Source organism: Bos javanicus, chromosome 16, assembly GCF_032452875.1.
Source record: "Bos javanicus breed banteng chromosome 16, ARS-OSU_banteng_1.0, whole genome shotgun sequence".
Lineage (NCBI taxonomy): Eukaryota > Metazoa > Chordata > Mammalia > Artiodactyla > Bovidae > Bos > Bos javanicus.
This window is the reverse complement of record NC_083883.1, coordinates 28,820,279-28,837,642: the sequence shown is the minus strand read 5'-3', so window position 1 is coordinate 28,837,642 and position 17,364 is coordinate 28,820,279. Positions and strand designations below refer to the sequence as shown.

Sequence of the window (17,364 nt, the reverse complement as noted above, 5' to 3'; positions counted from 1 at the left end):
TGAAGAAAAGCAGAGCGAGAGGAATATAGTAATGGAAGAAGAGGGTAGCTGCTACTTTAGACAGGGTGGCCTTCGCTAACTACTTTCGTGTAAAGTAGTATACATACATAAAATAGTTATTTGTTCTGCATTCCCTTATCTTCCTTTATTTTTTTTTCACAGTACTCATCACTTCATTATCTGTTTCCTTCAGTAGAACAGAAGTTTCAAAAGGTCAGGGAATTTCTTCTTCTTACTGCTATATTTCAGTGCCTAGTTCAATGCCTGGTATATTATAAGTACTCAGTAATGCATGAACAAATGAAACAAATGTCATTATAGCTTTCTACAGTGTGAGCAGATGTGTGTGTGTGACTGTGTGTTTCAGTTTCAATCATAAATCACAATTTTAATTCCAAAAGTTATTTTTCATTTTACATTTAATATCTATGCTTATACTTTTCAAAGACTATTTTACCTCATTGTCTTGTGTTTTTACTTCTGACTTTGGAACAGAATAAGCATATAAGTTTGAATTATCAAATTCTTCATAATCACTTGTCATCTTTCCAGTGAAAGCAAAGATGTCCTTATGTATTCTAGGTTAAGAAATGATAAGAAAAATAAAGTCTTTAAAAAATCTTATACCTCATTAATATGCAGACTATATCAATAACTAGACATTCCCACATAGAAGATACATAAGATGGCCAGTGAAGAGATGCTCAGCATCACTAATTATCAGGAAAATACAAATCAGGACCATCGTGAGATATCACTTCACATAAATTAGGATGGGTACTATTTTTCTTTTTTTTAAATATAATACCCACCCTAATTTGTGTGAAATGATATCTCACTGTGGTCCTGAACAACCCAAAAATGAAATTTAAAAAACAATTCCATTTACAATAGCATCAAAAGGATAAAATCCTCAACAATGTTTTTTTTAAAAAAAATATAAAATTCATATTGTTGAAAGAAATTAAAAGTGAAAGTGAAAGTGAAGTCACTCAGTCGTGTCCGACTCTTTGCGACTCCATGGACAGTAGCCTACCAGGCTCCGCGGTCCATGGGATTTTTCAGGCAAGAATACTGGAGTGGGCTGCCATTTCCTTCTCCAGGGGATCTTCCCAACCCAGGGACTGAACCCGGGTCTCCTGCACTGCAGACAGACGCTTTACTGTCTGAGCCACTAGGGAAGCCAAATTCATATTGTTGAAAGAAATTAAAAGATACCTATATAAGTGGAAAGGCTTCCCTGTTGGCTCAGATGGTAAAGAATCTGTCTGCAGTGCAAGAGACCCAATTCAATCCTTGGGTTGGGAAGATCCCCTGAAGAAGGGAATGGCAACCCACTCCAGTATTCTTGCCTCAAGAATCCCATGGACAGAGGAGCCTGGCGGGCTACAGTCCATGGGGTTGTAAAGAGTCAGACACAATTGACTTTCACATAAGTGGGAAGATATTTCATGTACATAGATTGGAAAACTTTAAAGATAAAATGCTCCTCATATTTATCTACCTATCAAATGCAATCCCTATCAAAATTCCAGCTGACTTTTCTTTTTTTGCAGAAATTTGCAAACTTATTCTTTAATACTATGGAAACTCAAGGGACACAGAATAGCCAAAGTAATGTTATTTGACTAATATGATGTTGCTAAAATTAGAGAGTTTGGACATAAAGTATTCCAAAATTTCAGTTCAGATTCCATGTTCACAAATTAGAGTAGATATATCTAGTTGTGAAACATAAGAAAAATGTTTTTTTTAAATAGTAGTATTCAAATAGAAGGTGCAAATATTCTGTATTCAATAGAAATTACTTGAAATTGACTCAAATTCCAACTGAACATTGAGGCTCCTTCCAGAATCATTCTCAATTATCTTTATGGGGAACACATGTACACCCATGGCAGATTCAAGACAATGTACGGCAAAACCAATACAATATTGTAAAGTAAAATAAATAAATTAATTAATTAAAAAAAAAGAGCTGGCTCTGAACTTTGAAAATACAGGTACTAGGCATAGGATTAACAGATTTCACAAATAAAAATACAGGACACTGGTTAAAATTTTAATTTCAGATAAACAATAATTGGTAGTATAGATAATAATTGGGACATGCTTTTATTAAAAATTATACTCAGACAATAATCTGTAGAAGATTTATGTAGCAAAAACAGAACTATGTTCAGCAACACAGAACTGAACATTATTTTTCATACAAAGTTAAAAGTACATTGTATTTCCTTCCTGGCCACTTTGCTCAGTCCCCATCTCTTCGAGAGAGACAAAATTCATCTAAATTATTCCATCTGATTGATGACTGTCATTTGTAACTTTACTACTATTACTTCTATTTGTAACTTTTCTACTATCGGGTATTCCTTCAGAAAAAGTGTATGGATTCATTACATATTCTAATATATTGTCTATAGATTATAAGAAAAAATCAAGCATGTATCTGCTGATACTTTTTAAGTTGATCTGTCTTTATATTTAGAAATGTCTTTCAATAGTAGGCTTCCCTGGTGGCTCAGATGGTAAAGAATCTGCCTGCAATGCAGGAGACCCATGTTCAATCCCTGGGTCGGGAAGATCCCCTGGAGAAGGAAATGGCAACCCATTCCAGTATTCTTACCTGGAGAATTCCATGGAAAGAGGAGCCTGGTAGGCTACAGTACATGGGGTTGCAAAGAGTCAGATATGATTGAGTGACCAGCACTTACTGTTTATCTGAATTTCAAATTTTACTGAGTATCCTACAACTTACATGGCAACTTGACTTATGCAGAATCTTGGGGAAATTTTCTCATGTTTTTATAAATAATGTTAAATAAAACAATGGGAGATAATAAGTTCAGATAATTGTAAAAACTGAGCACAAACAATTTTCTACAAGAGAATTTTAAAATTCCAGCTGACATTATTGTAAGTGGCAACATATTACAACACTATGATTACAAATTCCTTTTATAATTAAAAAAGTATGATTTACTTGATGAGATTTTCATTCTTTTTTTCCACTGAAGCTGGCATTCTAGCAGAATTATTAAATAATTCTAAAAGTAGTGTGACTGCAGTGTTCATTAGTTGACGGATGAGTTCCTGAAACATATAGTCAACCAGCATCAAGAATCTAAAAATTACTTCTAATAAGCGTCGATAGGTAGGCAGCTTAAAATGTGTTGTATCTTCAGAAAGGTTTGATTCAAAATATTCTTTAATATCTTCCTTTTCTGCCACCTACAATTCAACAAACAATTGAGAGACAAGTGATGATTTCCTATAATAATATGCATGATTTCTAACTTACAGTATTTTCATTAGTCTGAATAACACTGAACTAAATATTATCAACAACTTTCATTAAAACTTCACTTTCTGCTTACACTGCATTTAAATGTCAGAGAAAAAGAAAACATCTCATGTGTTATGAAATCCATGAAGTTTGGTGTCTCACTGATAAGCAGATATGTCTATGGAACTCAAACAGGAAGTATATACAAATGAATATCAACACGTTCCTAGATAGAGGGGCCCTCCTCAAATACACTGAGCTACCAGTAGAAGACAGTCAAATCTGAATACAAGACGTCCTAAGACCCAGTCCAACGCTGCCGCCCCTATGCTAGGCTACAGCAACAAGACTTAAAAAAATGCCTACAAGCAATTACGTATTACATACATGCTAATAAATAATACAGAATTAAGAAAAACTCTGAATTCATCAAATCTAACCTTAGAGTTTTATTCAGATAATTATATCTAAAGACAACTGACTTAGTAGTTTATTAAAGAATGGCATGTTTGATCAAAAATACAGGGTGGCATCAGTACTACGAATACGACCAAACATTTCTAAATTACGCTACTAAAAATAATTCTAAAGTTATTCCAAATGGTTCCTTTTAGACAGATTTCTTTTTATGACTGATGAACCTTTAAAATTCTAAAAATACTTGAAATTTTTGTTCTTTTATTGGTCATTCATGCTTTCTATATTTTTGCTAGACTGGTATTTAACTTCTTGGTAAGTTTTCAACTTGTACCCTAATTTTTAAAACCATAATTGCATTAGCTTTTTATATTGCCTCTCTTTATGTTTCACTTTAGTATTTTTTTTCTTTTAAAAAATTAATTCAGTTCAGTTTAGTCACTCAGTCATGTCCAATTGTGTGCGACCCCATGGACTGCAGCACACCAGGCCTCCCTGCCCATTACCAACTCCCGCAGTCTACTCAAACTCATGCCCATTGAGTCGGTGATGCCATCTAACCATCTCATCCTCTGCCATCCCCTTCTCCTCCTGCCTTCAATCTTTCCCAGCATCAGAATCTTTTCCAGTGAGTCAATTCTTCCAATCAGGTGGCCAAAGTATTGGAGTTTCAGCTTCAACATCAGTCCTTGCAATGAATATTCAGGACTGATTTCCTTTAGGTTGGACTGGCTGGATCTCCTTGCAGTCCAAGACTCTCAAGAGTCTTCTTCAACACCACAGTTTAAAAGCATCAATTGTTCTGCACTCCGCATTCTTAATAGTCCATCTCTCACATCCATACATGACTACTGGAAAAACCATAGCCTTGACTAGACAGACCTTTGTTGGCAAAGTAATGTCTCTGCTTTTGAATATGCTGTTTAGGTTGGTCATAGCTTTTCTTCCAAGGAGCAGGTGTCTTTTAATTTCATGGCTGCTGTCACCTTCTGCAGTGATTCTGGAGCCCAAAAAACTAAAGTCTCTGACTGTTTCCACTATTTCCCCATCTATTTGCCATGAAGTGATGGGACCAGATGCCATGATCTTTGTTTTTAAATGCTGAACTTTAAGCCAACTTTTTCACTCTCCTCTTTCATTTTCATCAAGAGGCTCTTTAGTTCTTCTTTGCTTTCTGCCATAAGGGTGGTGTCATCTGCATATCTGAGGTTATTGCTATTTCTCCCGGCAATCTTGATTCCAGCTTGTGCTTCTTCCAGCCCAGCATTTCTCATGATGTACTCTGCATATAAGTTAAATAAGCAGGGTGACAATATACAGCCTTGATGTACTTCTTTTCCTATTTGAACCAGTCTGTTGTTCCATGTCCTGTTCTGTTGCTTTCTGACCTGCATATAGATTTCTCAAGAGGCAGGTCAGGTGCTCTTGTATTTCTGTCTCTTTCAGAATTTTCCACAGTTTGCTGTGATCCACACAGTCAAAGGCTTTGGCATAGTCAATAAAGCAGAAGTAGATGTTTTCTGGAACTATCTTGCTTTTTCGATGATCCAATGCATGTTGGCAATTTGATCTCTGGTTCCTTTGCCTTTTTTAAATCCAGCTTGAACATCTGGAATTTCACAGTTCATGTACTGTTGAAGCCTGGCTTGGAGAATTTTGAGCATTACTTTACTAGAGTGTGAGATGAGTGCAACCGTGTTGTAGTTTGAGCATTCTTTGGCATTGCCTTTCTTTGGAATTGGAATGAAACTAACCTTTTCCAGTCTTGTGGCCATTGCTGAGTTTTCCAAATTTGCTGGCATATTGAGTACAGCACTTCCACAGCATCATCTGTCAGGATTTGAAATACCTCAACCAGAATTCCATCACCTCCACTAGCTTTGTTCATAGTGATGCTTCCTAAGGTCCACTTGACTTCACATTCCAGGATGTCTGGCTCTAGCTGAGTGATCACACCATCGTGATTATCTGGGTCATGAAGATCTATTTTTGTACAGTTCTTCTGTGTATTCTTGCCACCTCTTCTTAATATCTTCTGCTTCTGTTAGGTCCATACCATTTCTGTCTTTTATTGAGCCCATCTTTGCACGAAATGTTCCCCTGGTATCTGTAATTTTCTTGAAGAGATCTCTAGCCTTTCCCATTCTACTGCTTTCCTCTATTTCTTTGCACTATCACTGTTTGTGGTGAGCTACTTACCAATTTGGAAACTGTTTTGAGTACTGGTTGACTCTCTGAAGGAATGGATTATCAATTGATGAAGTTCTTGACATTTAACAAAGAATCAGAAAATATAAAGAAGCACTAGCCAGAGCATTTTGACTATGTCCTCCGACTCACCAGACCTATAAAGTTCCTGCTTAGAAATCTGCTACTAGCCTTATGTGGTAGTTCCCTTGTAAGTTACACGCTATGTTTTTTTCTTGATGCTAATATTCTTTGAATTTGGATAGCTTTATTATGAACCCTGGAAATAATCTAGGTTGATTTTGTTTGATAACCTATGAGTTTCATGAACTTGGATATGCAAAAACCTCTGCAGACTGGGGACGTTATTGGCATTTCTTTTAAATAAGCTTTCTGCCCCTTCTCTCGTCTTGCTTCTCTCTCTCTCTTTCTGGGACCCCAAAAATGGGAATGTTAATATTGGCTGATTTTGACCAGAGGTCTCTCAAATGATCCTCATTATGTGAAATTCTTTTTTCTGTTTTGTTTGGGTGACTACCACTACTCTTTTCTTCCAGGTGCTGATCCATTTATCTGTATCATTTACTGTACTGTTGATTGAGTATATTTTTTTTATTTCAGCTATGTTATTCTTCAGCTCTGTTTGGCACTTCTTTATATTTTCTGAGTCTTTGTTAAATGTCTCAGTATGTTCATCCATCCTTATCATGAATTCTTTGAGTATCTTTTTGATCATTACCGTGAACTCTTTATCAGGTACACTGCTTATCTCCACTTCACTTAGTTCTTCTAGGGTTTGTCTTGTTCTTTTGTCTGGACTATATTCCTCTGTTTCCTCAGTTTGCCTGATTCTATATGTTTTCTTCTGTGTACTAGGTAGATGGGTTACATTTCCCAATCTTGGAGAAGTATGCGTACATAGGAAATGTTCTGTTGGGTGTAGCAGCACACTCCCCTGTGGTCACCAAAGCTATATGCTTTAGATGTGCCCCAATGTGGGCTGCATGGGCCCTTCTGCTGTGCTGGGGCTGACTACATGGGTGCGTTAGTAGGTGGTGCTGACCCCAACCCTCTTGGCTGCTAGGCCCTGCTTTGATACCATTGGTGAGTACCAGCTGGGTCAGATCTAGGTGCAGGTGGTCTCATCTGGTGTTGGCCTACTGATGGGCAAATACTCCCTTGGTGCTAAGAGGCTGGAGTGGGGACTCCAAAATAGTGCTTCTTAGCATCAATAACCTTCTTCTTGCAATCTCTGTACTTCTCAGCTTTGCTGGTTTGGTTGGATGAAATCACAATGAGAACTTATGTCAGTCAGTTCAATCGTTCAGTCGTATCCAACTCTTTGCAACCCCATGGACTGCAGTATGCCAGGCCTCCCTGTCCATCACCAACTCCCGCAGTCTACTCAAACTCATGCCCATTGAGTCGGTGATGCCATCTAACCATCTCATCCTCTGTCATCCCATTCTCCTTCCACCTTCAATCTTTCCTAGCATCAGGGTCTTTTCAAATGAGCCAGTTCTTCACATCAGGTGGCCAAAGTATTGGAGCTTCAGCTTCAGCATCAGTCCTTCCAATGAATATTCAGGACTGATTTCCTTTAGGATGGACTAGTTTGATCTCCTTGCTGTCCAAGGGGCTCTCAAGAGTCTTCTCCATCACCACAGTTCAAAAGCATCAATTCTTTGGCACTCAGCTTTCTTTATAGTCCAACTCTCACATCCATACATGACTACTGGTAAAACCACAGCTTTGATTACATGCACCTTTGTTGGCAAAGTAATGTCTCTGCTTTTTAATATGCTGTGTATGTTGGTCATAGCTTTTCTTTGTGGGGTGACCCAAAAGTCTGGGGAGCTGGCTGCTCACTACATTCCTATCCTGGCCAGAGAAGCTCTTCTAACCTAAGCAGTTCCCTCTTGGTACTGGGCAAAGCCAGCCATAAAAATGAGTTCTTTATTGACACAATGGTTGCAACAGCTGCTTGAAGAAACTGGACAAAAAAATAGGGTAATTTCTACACCAATTACAGGCACAGCCACACTGGATCTGACAAATGGAATACTAACTTTACTAATAGATTATGTTTTTATTACAAAGTTTATCTTTTCAATGCTTTGAAAACTTAGTGTGCATAATGCCTGAATTTTTTATTGGTAAAACGGTGAAACTGAGTATATTAACAATTCAAAACAAAGATTTTTAGTATTGATATCAAATTAGCTTTAAATGGTTTAATAACTATATCAGTACAAAAGTAAACTGTGATAGGCCTAGTAATGTTGGTCTTTTATTGAGTATTGGTGAGGCTAATGGAAATGCTGGCCTCTGAGGGGTTAACCTATTCCCTATCATCATAAGGTATACTTTAAGTTAGACATATCTCAATATTGGCTCTAGGTTATTTACATCACTGATAGTGACTATCCATTTCCATTTCATTAGTTCTATACTTGTGTCAAGCTGGTTTTAGAAAAGGCAGAGGAACCAGAGATCAAATTACCAACATCCGCTGGATCATGGAAAAAGAAAGAGAGTTCCAGAAAAACATCTATTTCTGCTTTACTGACTATGCCAAAGCCTTTGACTGTGTGGATCACAATAAACTGTGGAAAATTCTGAAAGAGATGGGAATACCAGACCACCTGACCTGCCTCTTGAGAAATCTGTATGCAGGTCAGGAAGCAACAGTTAGAACTGGACATGGAACAACAGACTGGTTCCAAATAGGAAAAGGGGTATGTCAAGGCTGTATATTGTCACCCTGCTTATTTAACTTATATGCAGAATACATCATGAGACGCTGGACTGGAAGAAGCACAAGCTGGAATCAAGATTGCCAGGGGAAATATCAACAACCTCAGATATGCAGATGACACCACCCTTATGGCAGAAAGTGAAGAGGACCTAAAAGCCTCTTGATGAAAGTGAAAGAGGAGAGTGAAAAAGTTGGCTTAAAGCTCAACATTCAGAAAACGAAGATCATGGCATCTGGCCCCATCACTTCATGGGAATTAGATGGGGAAACAGTGGAAAACAGTGTCAGACTTTATTTTTGTGGGCTCCAAAATCGCTGCAGATGGTGACTGCAGCCATGAAATTAAAAGATGCTTCCTCCTTGGAAGGAAAGTTATGACCAACCTAGATAGCATATTCAAAAGCAGAGATATTACTTTGCCAACAAAGGTTCATCTAGTCAAGGTTATGGTTTTTCCTGTGGTCATGTATGGATGTGAGAGTTGGATTGTGAAGAAGGCTGAGCGCCAAAGAATTGATGCTTTTGAACTGTGGTGTTGAAGAAGACTCTTGAGAGTCCCTTGGACTGCAAGGAGATGCAACCAGTCCATTCTGAAGGAGATCAGCCCTGGGATTTCTTTGGAAGGAATGATGCTAAAGCTGAAACTCCAGTATTTTGGCCACCTCATGCGAAGGGTTGACTCATTGGAAAAGACTGTGATGCTGGGAGGGATTGGGGGCAGGAAGAGAAGGGGACGACAGAGGATGAGATGGCTGGATGGCGTCACTGACTCGATGGACGTGAGTCTGAGTGAACTCCGGTAGTTGGTGGACAGGGAGGCCTGGCGTGCTGCGATTCACGGGGTTGCAAAGAGTCAGAAACGACTGAGCGACTGAACTGAACTGAACTGATACCTGTGCTATACTTTCCCAGAGCTAGACTGTCCCAAACATTGACCAGAAGAATGTTTTTCAATCTAGCTCTACTTTAGATTCACTTGAGAAGCTTTTATAGTGCTCCCAGGAACTGACAACTGACACTCATTCTGGAAATTGGGAAATAGGGAAAATTCTCTGACTGATGTAGCCACAAGGAACCCAGTAACTCAGTGGTCTATTACCCAGATTAAAGAGCTGTGTCACAGTAGGGCTTAAGCCTCTGAGAAATAATATCTAATGGAAAAAAAGAAAAAATATGCTTTATTGATACTTTCATTTCCAATGTTAGTTCACAATTTTTTTATTTGGACACATTCTCAGTTTTATGATGTTCTCATCTTTATTAAGTCTACATACTTCCATGGAGTAAATAAGTTTGGTGAATTTCTAAAACAGAGCTAGCAGTAAGTCTAGTAGGTTCTTATCTGAAATTGATTTAAGTGAAAATATCTTAACCAATATTTATGGCCAAATCCAAGTGATGCTGAATGAGAGAAAAGGAGACACAATATGAGTAATATTTCAGATAACCACGATGGTAGGATCACTCACCTAGAGCCAGACATCCTGGAGCGTGAAGTCAAGTGGGCCTGAGGAAGCACTACTACGAACAAAGCTAGTGGAGGTGATGGAATTCCAGCTGAGCTACTTCAAATCCTTAAAGATGATGCTGTGAAAGTGCTGCATTCAATATGCCAGCAAATTTGGAAAACTCAGCAGGGGCCACAGGACTGGAAAAGTTTTCCTTCCCATCCTCAAACTACCACACAATTTCACTCATTTCACATACTAGCAAAGTAATGCTCAAAATTCTCCAAGCCAGGCTTCAACAGTATATGAACCAAGAACTCCAGATATTCAAGCTGGATTTAGAAAAGGCAGAGGAACCAGATCAAATTGCCAACATCCTCTGGATCATAGAACAAGCAAGAGAATTCTAGAAAAATTCTACTTCTGCTTCATTGACTACACTAAAGCCTTTGACTGCGTGGATCACAACTAACTGGACTATTCTTAAAGAGATGGGAATACCAGACTACCTTATCTGCCTCCTGAGAAACCTGTACTCAGGTTAAGAAACAACAGTTAGAACTGGACGTAGAACAATGGACTGGTTCTAAATAGGGAAAGGAGTACATCAAGGCTGTATATTGTCACCCTGCTTACTTAACTTATATGCAGACTACATCATGCAAAATGCCAGGCTGGATGAAGCACAAGCTGGAATCAAGACTGCTGGAAGAAATGTCAGTAACCTCAGATATGCATATACCACCACCCTTAAGGCAGAAGTGAAGAGGAACTAAAGAGCCTCTTGATGCAAGTGAAAGAGGAGAGTGAAAAAGCTGGCTTGAAACTCAACATTCAAAAATGAAGATCATGGCATCCGGTCCCATCACTTCATGGCAAATACATGGGGAAACAATGGAACCAGTGAGAGACCAGCTTGTTCCTTGGAAGAAAGGCTATGACCAATCTAGATAGCATATTAAAAAGCAGAGACGTTACTTTACTGACAAAGGTCTGTTTAGTCAAAGCTATGCTTTTTCCAAGAGTCATGTTATGGAAATGAGAGGTGGATCATAAAGAAAGCTGAGCACCGAAGAATTGATGCTTTTGAACTGTGGTGTTGGAGAAGACTCTTGAGAGTCCCTTGGACTGCAAGGAGATCCAACCAGTCAATCCTAAAAGAAATCAAATCTGATTATTCACTGGAAGGACTGATGCTGAACCTGAAGCTCCAATATTTTGGCCACCTGATGCGAAAAGCTGACTCATTAGAAAAGACCCTGATGCTGAGAAAGACTGAAGGCAAGAGAAGGGAATGACAGAGGATGAGATGGTTGGATGCCATTACTGACTCAATGGACTTGAGTTTGAGCAATCTCCAGGAGATGGTGAAGGACAGGGAAACCTGGCGTGCTGTAGTTCATTGGGTCACAAAGAGTCAGACGTGACTGTGCAACTGAACAAGAACAATATTTTACGAGCATCTCAGTCACATCTCAGTAATATTTTTATTAATCCCTTTTTGATTTATGCTACCCTTGGCCAAATTGTTCCCATCTGTCTTCATATGACTGGGCTTGGGGAGGTTAGGGGGACTATGAGGAATAAGATAAGGAATAAGAAGCTTTTGTTCACTGACAGAAAACAGGTCCACTTCATCTTCCTGTCAATACATAAAGCCTTTAAGTTACTGCTACCCCATATCTATCAAAAGTTCAATTCAGAAAAATAATATTTAAAAATTTTTGAGAGAGACGTAGTTCACCAATTCCTCCAGAGCCTCAAATTCAGCCAAAGCAGCAGAGGTAGTAAGTTCTATAACTAGATGATATCGCATCAGTTCCTTACTGAATTGCACTTTGTGAATTATGATTTCATGCACTGTCATTAACTATACAGGGAAGCTACATAAAATAATCCTATGAAATGAGTCACAACACACTGGGTAGAATGCTTTGAGGACACTGTTATTATATTATCAAATCCTCTTTATTAAATCCTTGGGGAAGTTTTGTTTTACCTAGCTTTATTTCTCTTGAATATGAGGTTATATCTTGTACCCACTGTGAACTTTGTAACAAAGAATGTTTCCTTTTATATATCAGCTCAAATTAGAGTGTAAGCATATTGAAGGTATATAAATACAAAATACATATACATACATTTGTGTGTGTGTGTTTGCATTCTACACAGCACCTTGAAAAATCTTACATATAGTAAATTCACAGTACTAGTTGGTTGGCTAATTAACTACGTTTGTCCCTCTGTCCATTTCTAACACTTTTTCCAGGAATGCAATTTGGAGCAATAGTTTTAGTTGATACATAAAACTGATAAACAGAGAGGATATAATCAAAGAATTACCTTTAAAATTGTAAGTTTTATTTCTGAAATTGCTTTATCCCTGACATCTTCAAGTTGTTTCAATGCCTGAGTAGCCTGATGTAACTGTTCTTCACAAAATTCATGTAGAGAATATGTTCGAAACTTATCCAGCTAATTAAATGATAGTAAATGTTCAGTGTTGAAAGTCAAAATTCATTTTAAAAAAAAGAAAATAAAATATCTTGGTCACTGCTTCATATCATAAAGAATAGCATATTTTATACTGTTTTATATATATCATATATGCCTTATATATTATTCAAATTTAAACACTATTACTCAATCTAAGCAAACCTTTAAAGAAGACAGAAAAACACATCATTTTAATTGTTAAATTCTAGTTAGCTTTAGTTAACTTTTAAACTAAAGCAGAAAAATTCAGAAGTTGATATGTTTATGAAATATCTATGAATTCAGGGCAATTTACAATCTTAGGAATTGCTTTTAACTTTGGAGCTCCCATTATCTGTAAAACTTAAAAATATGAACACTAGATGTAGGATAGAGAGACTAAAATTAAATAATTTAAATAAAGTAAATTACATTCTGAATTTATTCAGAATCCTGCATGGAGAAATTTCCATCAACTGTGCTGCTTAACTCCTCTAGTAATACATACATATAATTTTCACCTATTTGTGTATATTCCATTGTTCTTCCTCTTTTCAGTATTTTATTTTTCCCACATTATGTTAATTCTCTTTCCAAAATACATTTTCATCAACAAATATATGGACATCTTTATCCCTAGTTATCAGAGAAGGCAATGGCACCCCACTCCAGTACTCTTGCCTGGAAAATCCCATGGGCAGAGGAGCCTTGTAGGCTGCAGTCCATGGGGTCGCTAAGAGTCAGACATGACTGAGCGACTTCCCTTTCACTTTTCACTTTCATGCATTGGAGAAGGAAATGGCAACCCACTCCAGTGTAATACCTTATAAATATATGCTTCCAAAAACAAAAAATGGAATGCTCTGGCATTCAAATTTTGTATTAATTCTTTGTGCCCTTCCTCTCCTGGTCTCACATATGGTTACCAGGTCCTGATTTTTCCAGTTTCGTTGTTGTTGTTAGTCACCAAGTTGTGTCCCACTCTTTGTAACCCCATGGACTACAGTAGGCCAGGCCTCTCTGTCCCTCACCCTGTCTCAGAGTTTGCCCAAGTTTCCAGTATAATGTCTCAAAAATCTTCCTTCCTTTCTGACCTCACTGCCTACTGAAGTCCTTATTACTTCGCCTGCATTATTCCCGTACTACAGTAACTGATCTTTATAATTCTACATCTCCTTGGTTTCAATTATTCTTGTAAATCTTGTAAATTACTTGTAAATCACTATCACATTAATTTCAGAAACTTTCAATAGTTTTTATTTATGAATAGTTCTAAAAGTTTACTCTGCACAGAAATCACCTGGCTTGTTAAAAATGTAAATTACTAGCGCCACTCACTTCGCCCTCCCCAAAAAGGGATGAGTCACAAAATTTTACAATTTTATTAAGCACTCAAAACAGTGTCCAATAAAGCACAATCGTTCTTATACAGAAAACATAATAAAAAATCCCAACACTCTTCAGCTGGTTCTGTGGTCTTGCACATGTCACAATCTAGGATTTAGTTTGTCATTTGAAAGTGAAGTTTTAGATAAAATGATTCATGTGTGTTCTTTCCCTTCTGCTGCTGCTGCTGCTAAGTCGCTTCAGTTGTGTCCGACTTTGTGCAACCCATAGATGGCAGCCCACCAGGCTCCCCCGTCCCTGGGATTCTCCAGGCAAAAACACTGGAGTGGGTTGCCATTTCCTTCTCCATGTTTTCCTTCTACTTGTAAACATTTCAGTCCCTTTAAAGGTGTGAACGGAATGTCATCTGCCATATTATGAAACAGGATATTGCGGCCATCAAGTCAGTAGCTGCTGCTGCTGCTGCTGCTAAGTCACTTCAGTCGTGTCCAACTCTGTGCAACCCCACAGATGGCAGCCCACCAGGCTCCCCCGTCCCTGGGATTCTCCAGGCAAGAACACTGCAGTGGGTTGCCATTTTCTTCTCCAATGCATGAAAGTGAAAAGTGAAAGTAAAGTCGCTCAGTCGTATCTGACTCTTAGTGACCCCATGGACTGCAGCCCACCAGGCTCCTCCATCCAGCCACCCTCAACTGTGCACCCTGAGGGGATTCAGGATGGAGACGAGCAGGATACTAGCCCTAGACTGTTAAGGTGCATATCAAAGGAATGATTTCAATGGGCCCAGACTCTTGCATCTTCCCATACACAGAGAAGCACTAAATTCATTAACCTGAGATGTATTTAGATAATAATAATCTTTTGTGTTTCCAACTACCTGGTTCTCATTGCAAGATCCCCTATATACTCTGGCTCCTCCCTTACCCCTTCAAAGCAGTCCCTCAGATATACCTGACAGACTGCCTCCTCTGCTTAATTTCTCAAAAAGTTTGCCAAATAAAACAGTCTCAACTTTTAGGCTATACAGTTTTTTTCAGTCAACAAAGATATGCTTGCATTCCAGCAGTGTATTCTGGCACACTTGTAAACTCCATTCATGGCATTAACTTCTAAACAATCCCATCATATGCATTCTTAACCTTGCTTTATTCTCCTTCCCTCCTCATTGTCAATCCTCATTGCAATCTGCATCCCCAGCTTTGTGTAGTCCCTTAGACCTAGTGCACAACTGGCCATCTTCGAATTCCTGAGCCAGGCTCAGTTCTCAGTCTATGAATCTCTGTTCTTCTTCCATCTGATCCTGGCTTCTCCAGTCTTAGAAATTCCCATTCTTGCAAAATATCCTCACAATCCCCACTAGAAGCATCCCTGCCTTAAAGGCAGGTTCAGTTCCTACTTTTCCCTTATGCTGTTGTTCTTGATCTGATGTTGAAGACTCAATGTAACTTTCAAATCAAACATACACTGAATATTTTACACAGATTCATATCCCTTACTTAACTGCCCTATTCCCTTCCTCTCTGGTTATTCAAGTCCAGCATAGCCTAGTTATAATATCTTTCCTTCACAAAGCATGCCTCAACCTTATCTCTAAAAATGGTTAATATCTACTTCCTCTGAATTTCTGTGGTATGACTATTTTACAAATATTATTTGCAACCAAAATTCCTTGTCTTATATTTTGCTAACTGATTAGCTAGAATGATTAGAATTAGTTATCATTTTTATATGTAAAGAATTATCTCTTTTAATAAACTATAGGGCTTCCCAGGTGGCTCAGTGGTAAAGAATCTGCCTGCCAATGCAGGAGCCGCAGGAGACACAGGTTCAGTCCCTGTGTTGGGAAGATTCCCCAGGAGCAGGAAATGACAACCCACTCCAGGCTTCTTGTCAGGATAATTCCACAGATAGAAGAGCCTGGCTGGCTACAGTTCAGGGGGTGGCAGAGAGTCTGACAAGACTGAGCAACTGAGCACAATAAACTATAAGTAGATTAAACAAAGCAATGCTTTGTCTTTTACTCTGTATCCATCTCCTTTGCATTTTGCATATAATAGATAACTAACACATATTATATATTGTCTGGAAAGGTTTGTTCCCTTCTGCTTCATGTTCCAGGGGGAAGCTAACATGACTTAAGATCTCCAATAACCCCTCTGGGTCACTCTGTTAGCATTACCATCTATTAGCACTTTAGTCATAGGTATCAGAGATATTCTAACATCTCCTTTGCCTTACCACCCATCAATAACTGATAAATTCTGTCACTCATTTATTCATAAAACAATGTAATATTATAGCTGTCCAACTGTTTCCTCTTGCATTAAAACCATATTAAAAATACTCCTCTGTGAAATATTTAACTTGAATTTAATCCTTTTGAAACAATAGTATTATTACTATAACTATACAAATGATATTTCATCTGTAGTAATTAACTAATATTTCTGTAAGCATCTCCTTGCAGGAAACCACTCTCATCAGGAAATCCCTTCTGTCTCATCACTTTATCAAAGCTATACTGTAACTAACCTTAAATCAGGCACCCCTGTGCTCTGCTCATCTCCAGCTCAAATATACTTTTCAATATCTGACCTAACCTATTTGTTCTTTCTATAGATCAAATAAGTAGAAATGAAGAAGGATTAACTAACATATGACCAGAAGAGATCTGGCCAACTAATTATTATTAATTCCCTAGCTTCTCCTTCAGTAATCTCAAGAACAAACTGTGTGAACAAACTGTATAAACAAGATAGCATCTAAGAAAAGATCACAAGAAATAAAACAAGTTTGTACAACAAGGGGTGGTGGCGAAACTCCAACTCCCATCTCAGTGATTAACTGAGATTACCTCCCCTTTTCCCTTTGAAAACATTCATGTCCAAGCAGGATCTTCAGAGAAGGTTTCTAGGGACATTAAGTCCACCGTTTCCCCAGATTGCTGACATTCTGATCAAAATCAACCTTGCTTTCCAACACCTGCCTCTCTCTTGGTTATTGACTTTCAAGGGCCAAGCAACTGGATCTGAGTTTGGTAACATTTCTTGACTAATTCTTTGATTTATTTACTCACTCAGGGACTATTCATTGAGCACCTACTATGTGTCAGTCACTATACATAATAGATTCTAAAAATAAGCTGTTCATTTGCAAGTGTTAATCTTATTACATGTGTATAGTTCACACAATTTTTGCACTGACTGTCAAGTTTATAACTTGTTCAAGCCCTTTCAACTATTTCTCTAAGACTAGATGACTATTTTACTCTTCTCCCTTACACAGTGGGTAAGTGAAGTAAAAGATGCTGGAATCCTGCTCAGTTAAATATGTAAAATTTACAGGTCTGTGTACTTAATTTCTTTGAAAGAACTCTACTATATAAATCAAATCATTCATTAAGAAGTCACCCTTTACAGAACTGTGGAACAAGAGAACACATA

At 38.1% G+C, this 17,364-nt stretch overlaps 1 protein-coding gene across 2 annotated transcripts in view; it reads right to left on the bottom strand.

Moving 5' to 3' along the window:
• The window catches only part of DNAH14 (dynein axonemal heavy chain 14), a 394,303-nt gene that overhangs the window by 301,971 nt on the left and 74,968 nt on the right, over positions 1–17,364 (bottom strand). For both annotated transcript variants that reach the window (XM_061382365.1, XM_061382363.1), the window contains 3 exons: positions 12,443–12,574; positions 2,987–3,234; positions 458–578 (listed from right to left, as the gene is read on the bottom strand). In XM_061382365.1, the coding sequence (XP_061238349.1) occupies positions 458–578; positions 2,987–3,234; positions 12,443–12,574 (501 nt within the window). The remainder of the gene's footprint in view (positions 1–457; positions 579–2,986; positions 3,235–12,442; positions 12,575–17,364) is intronic.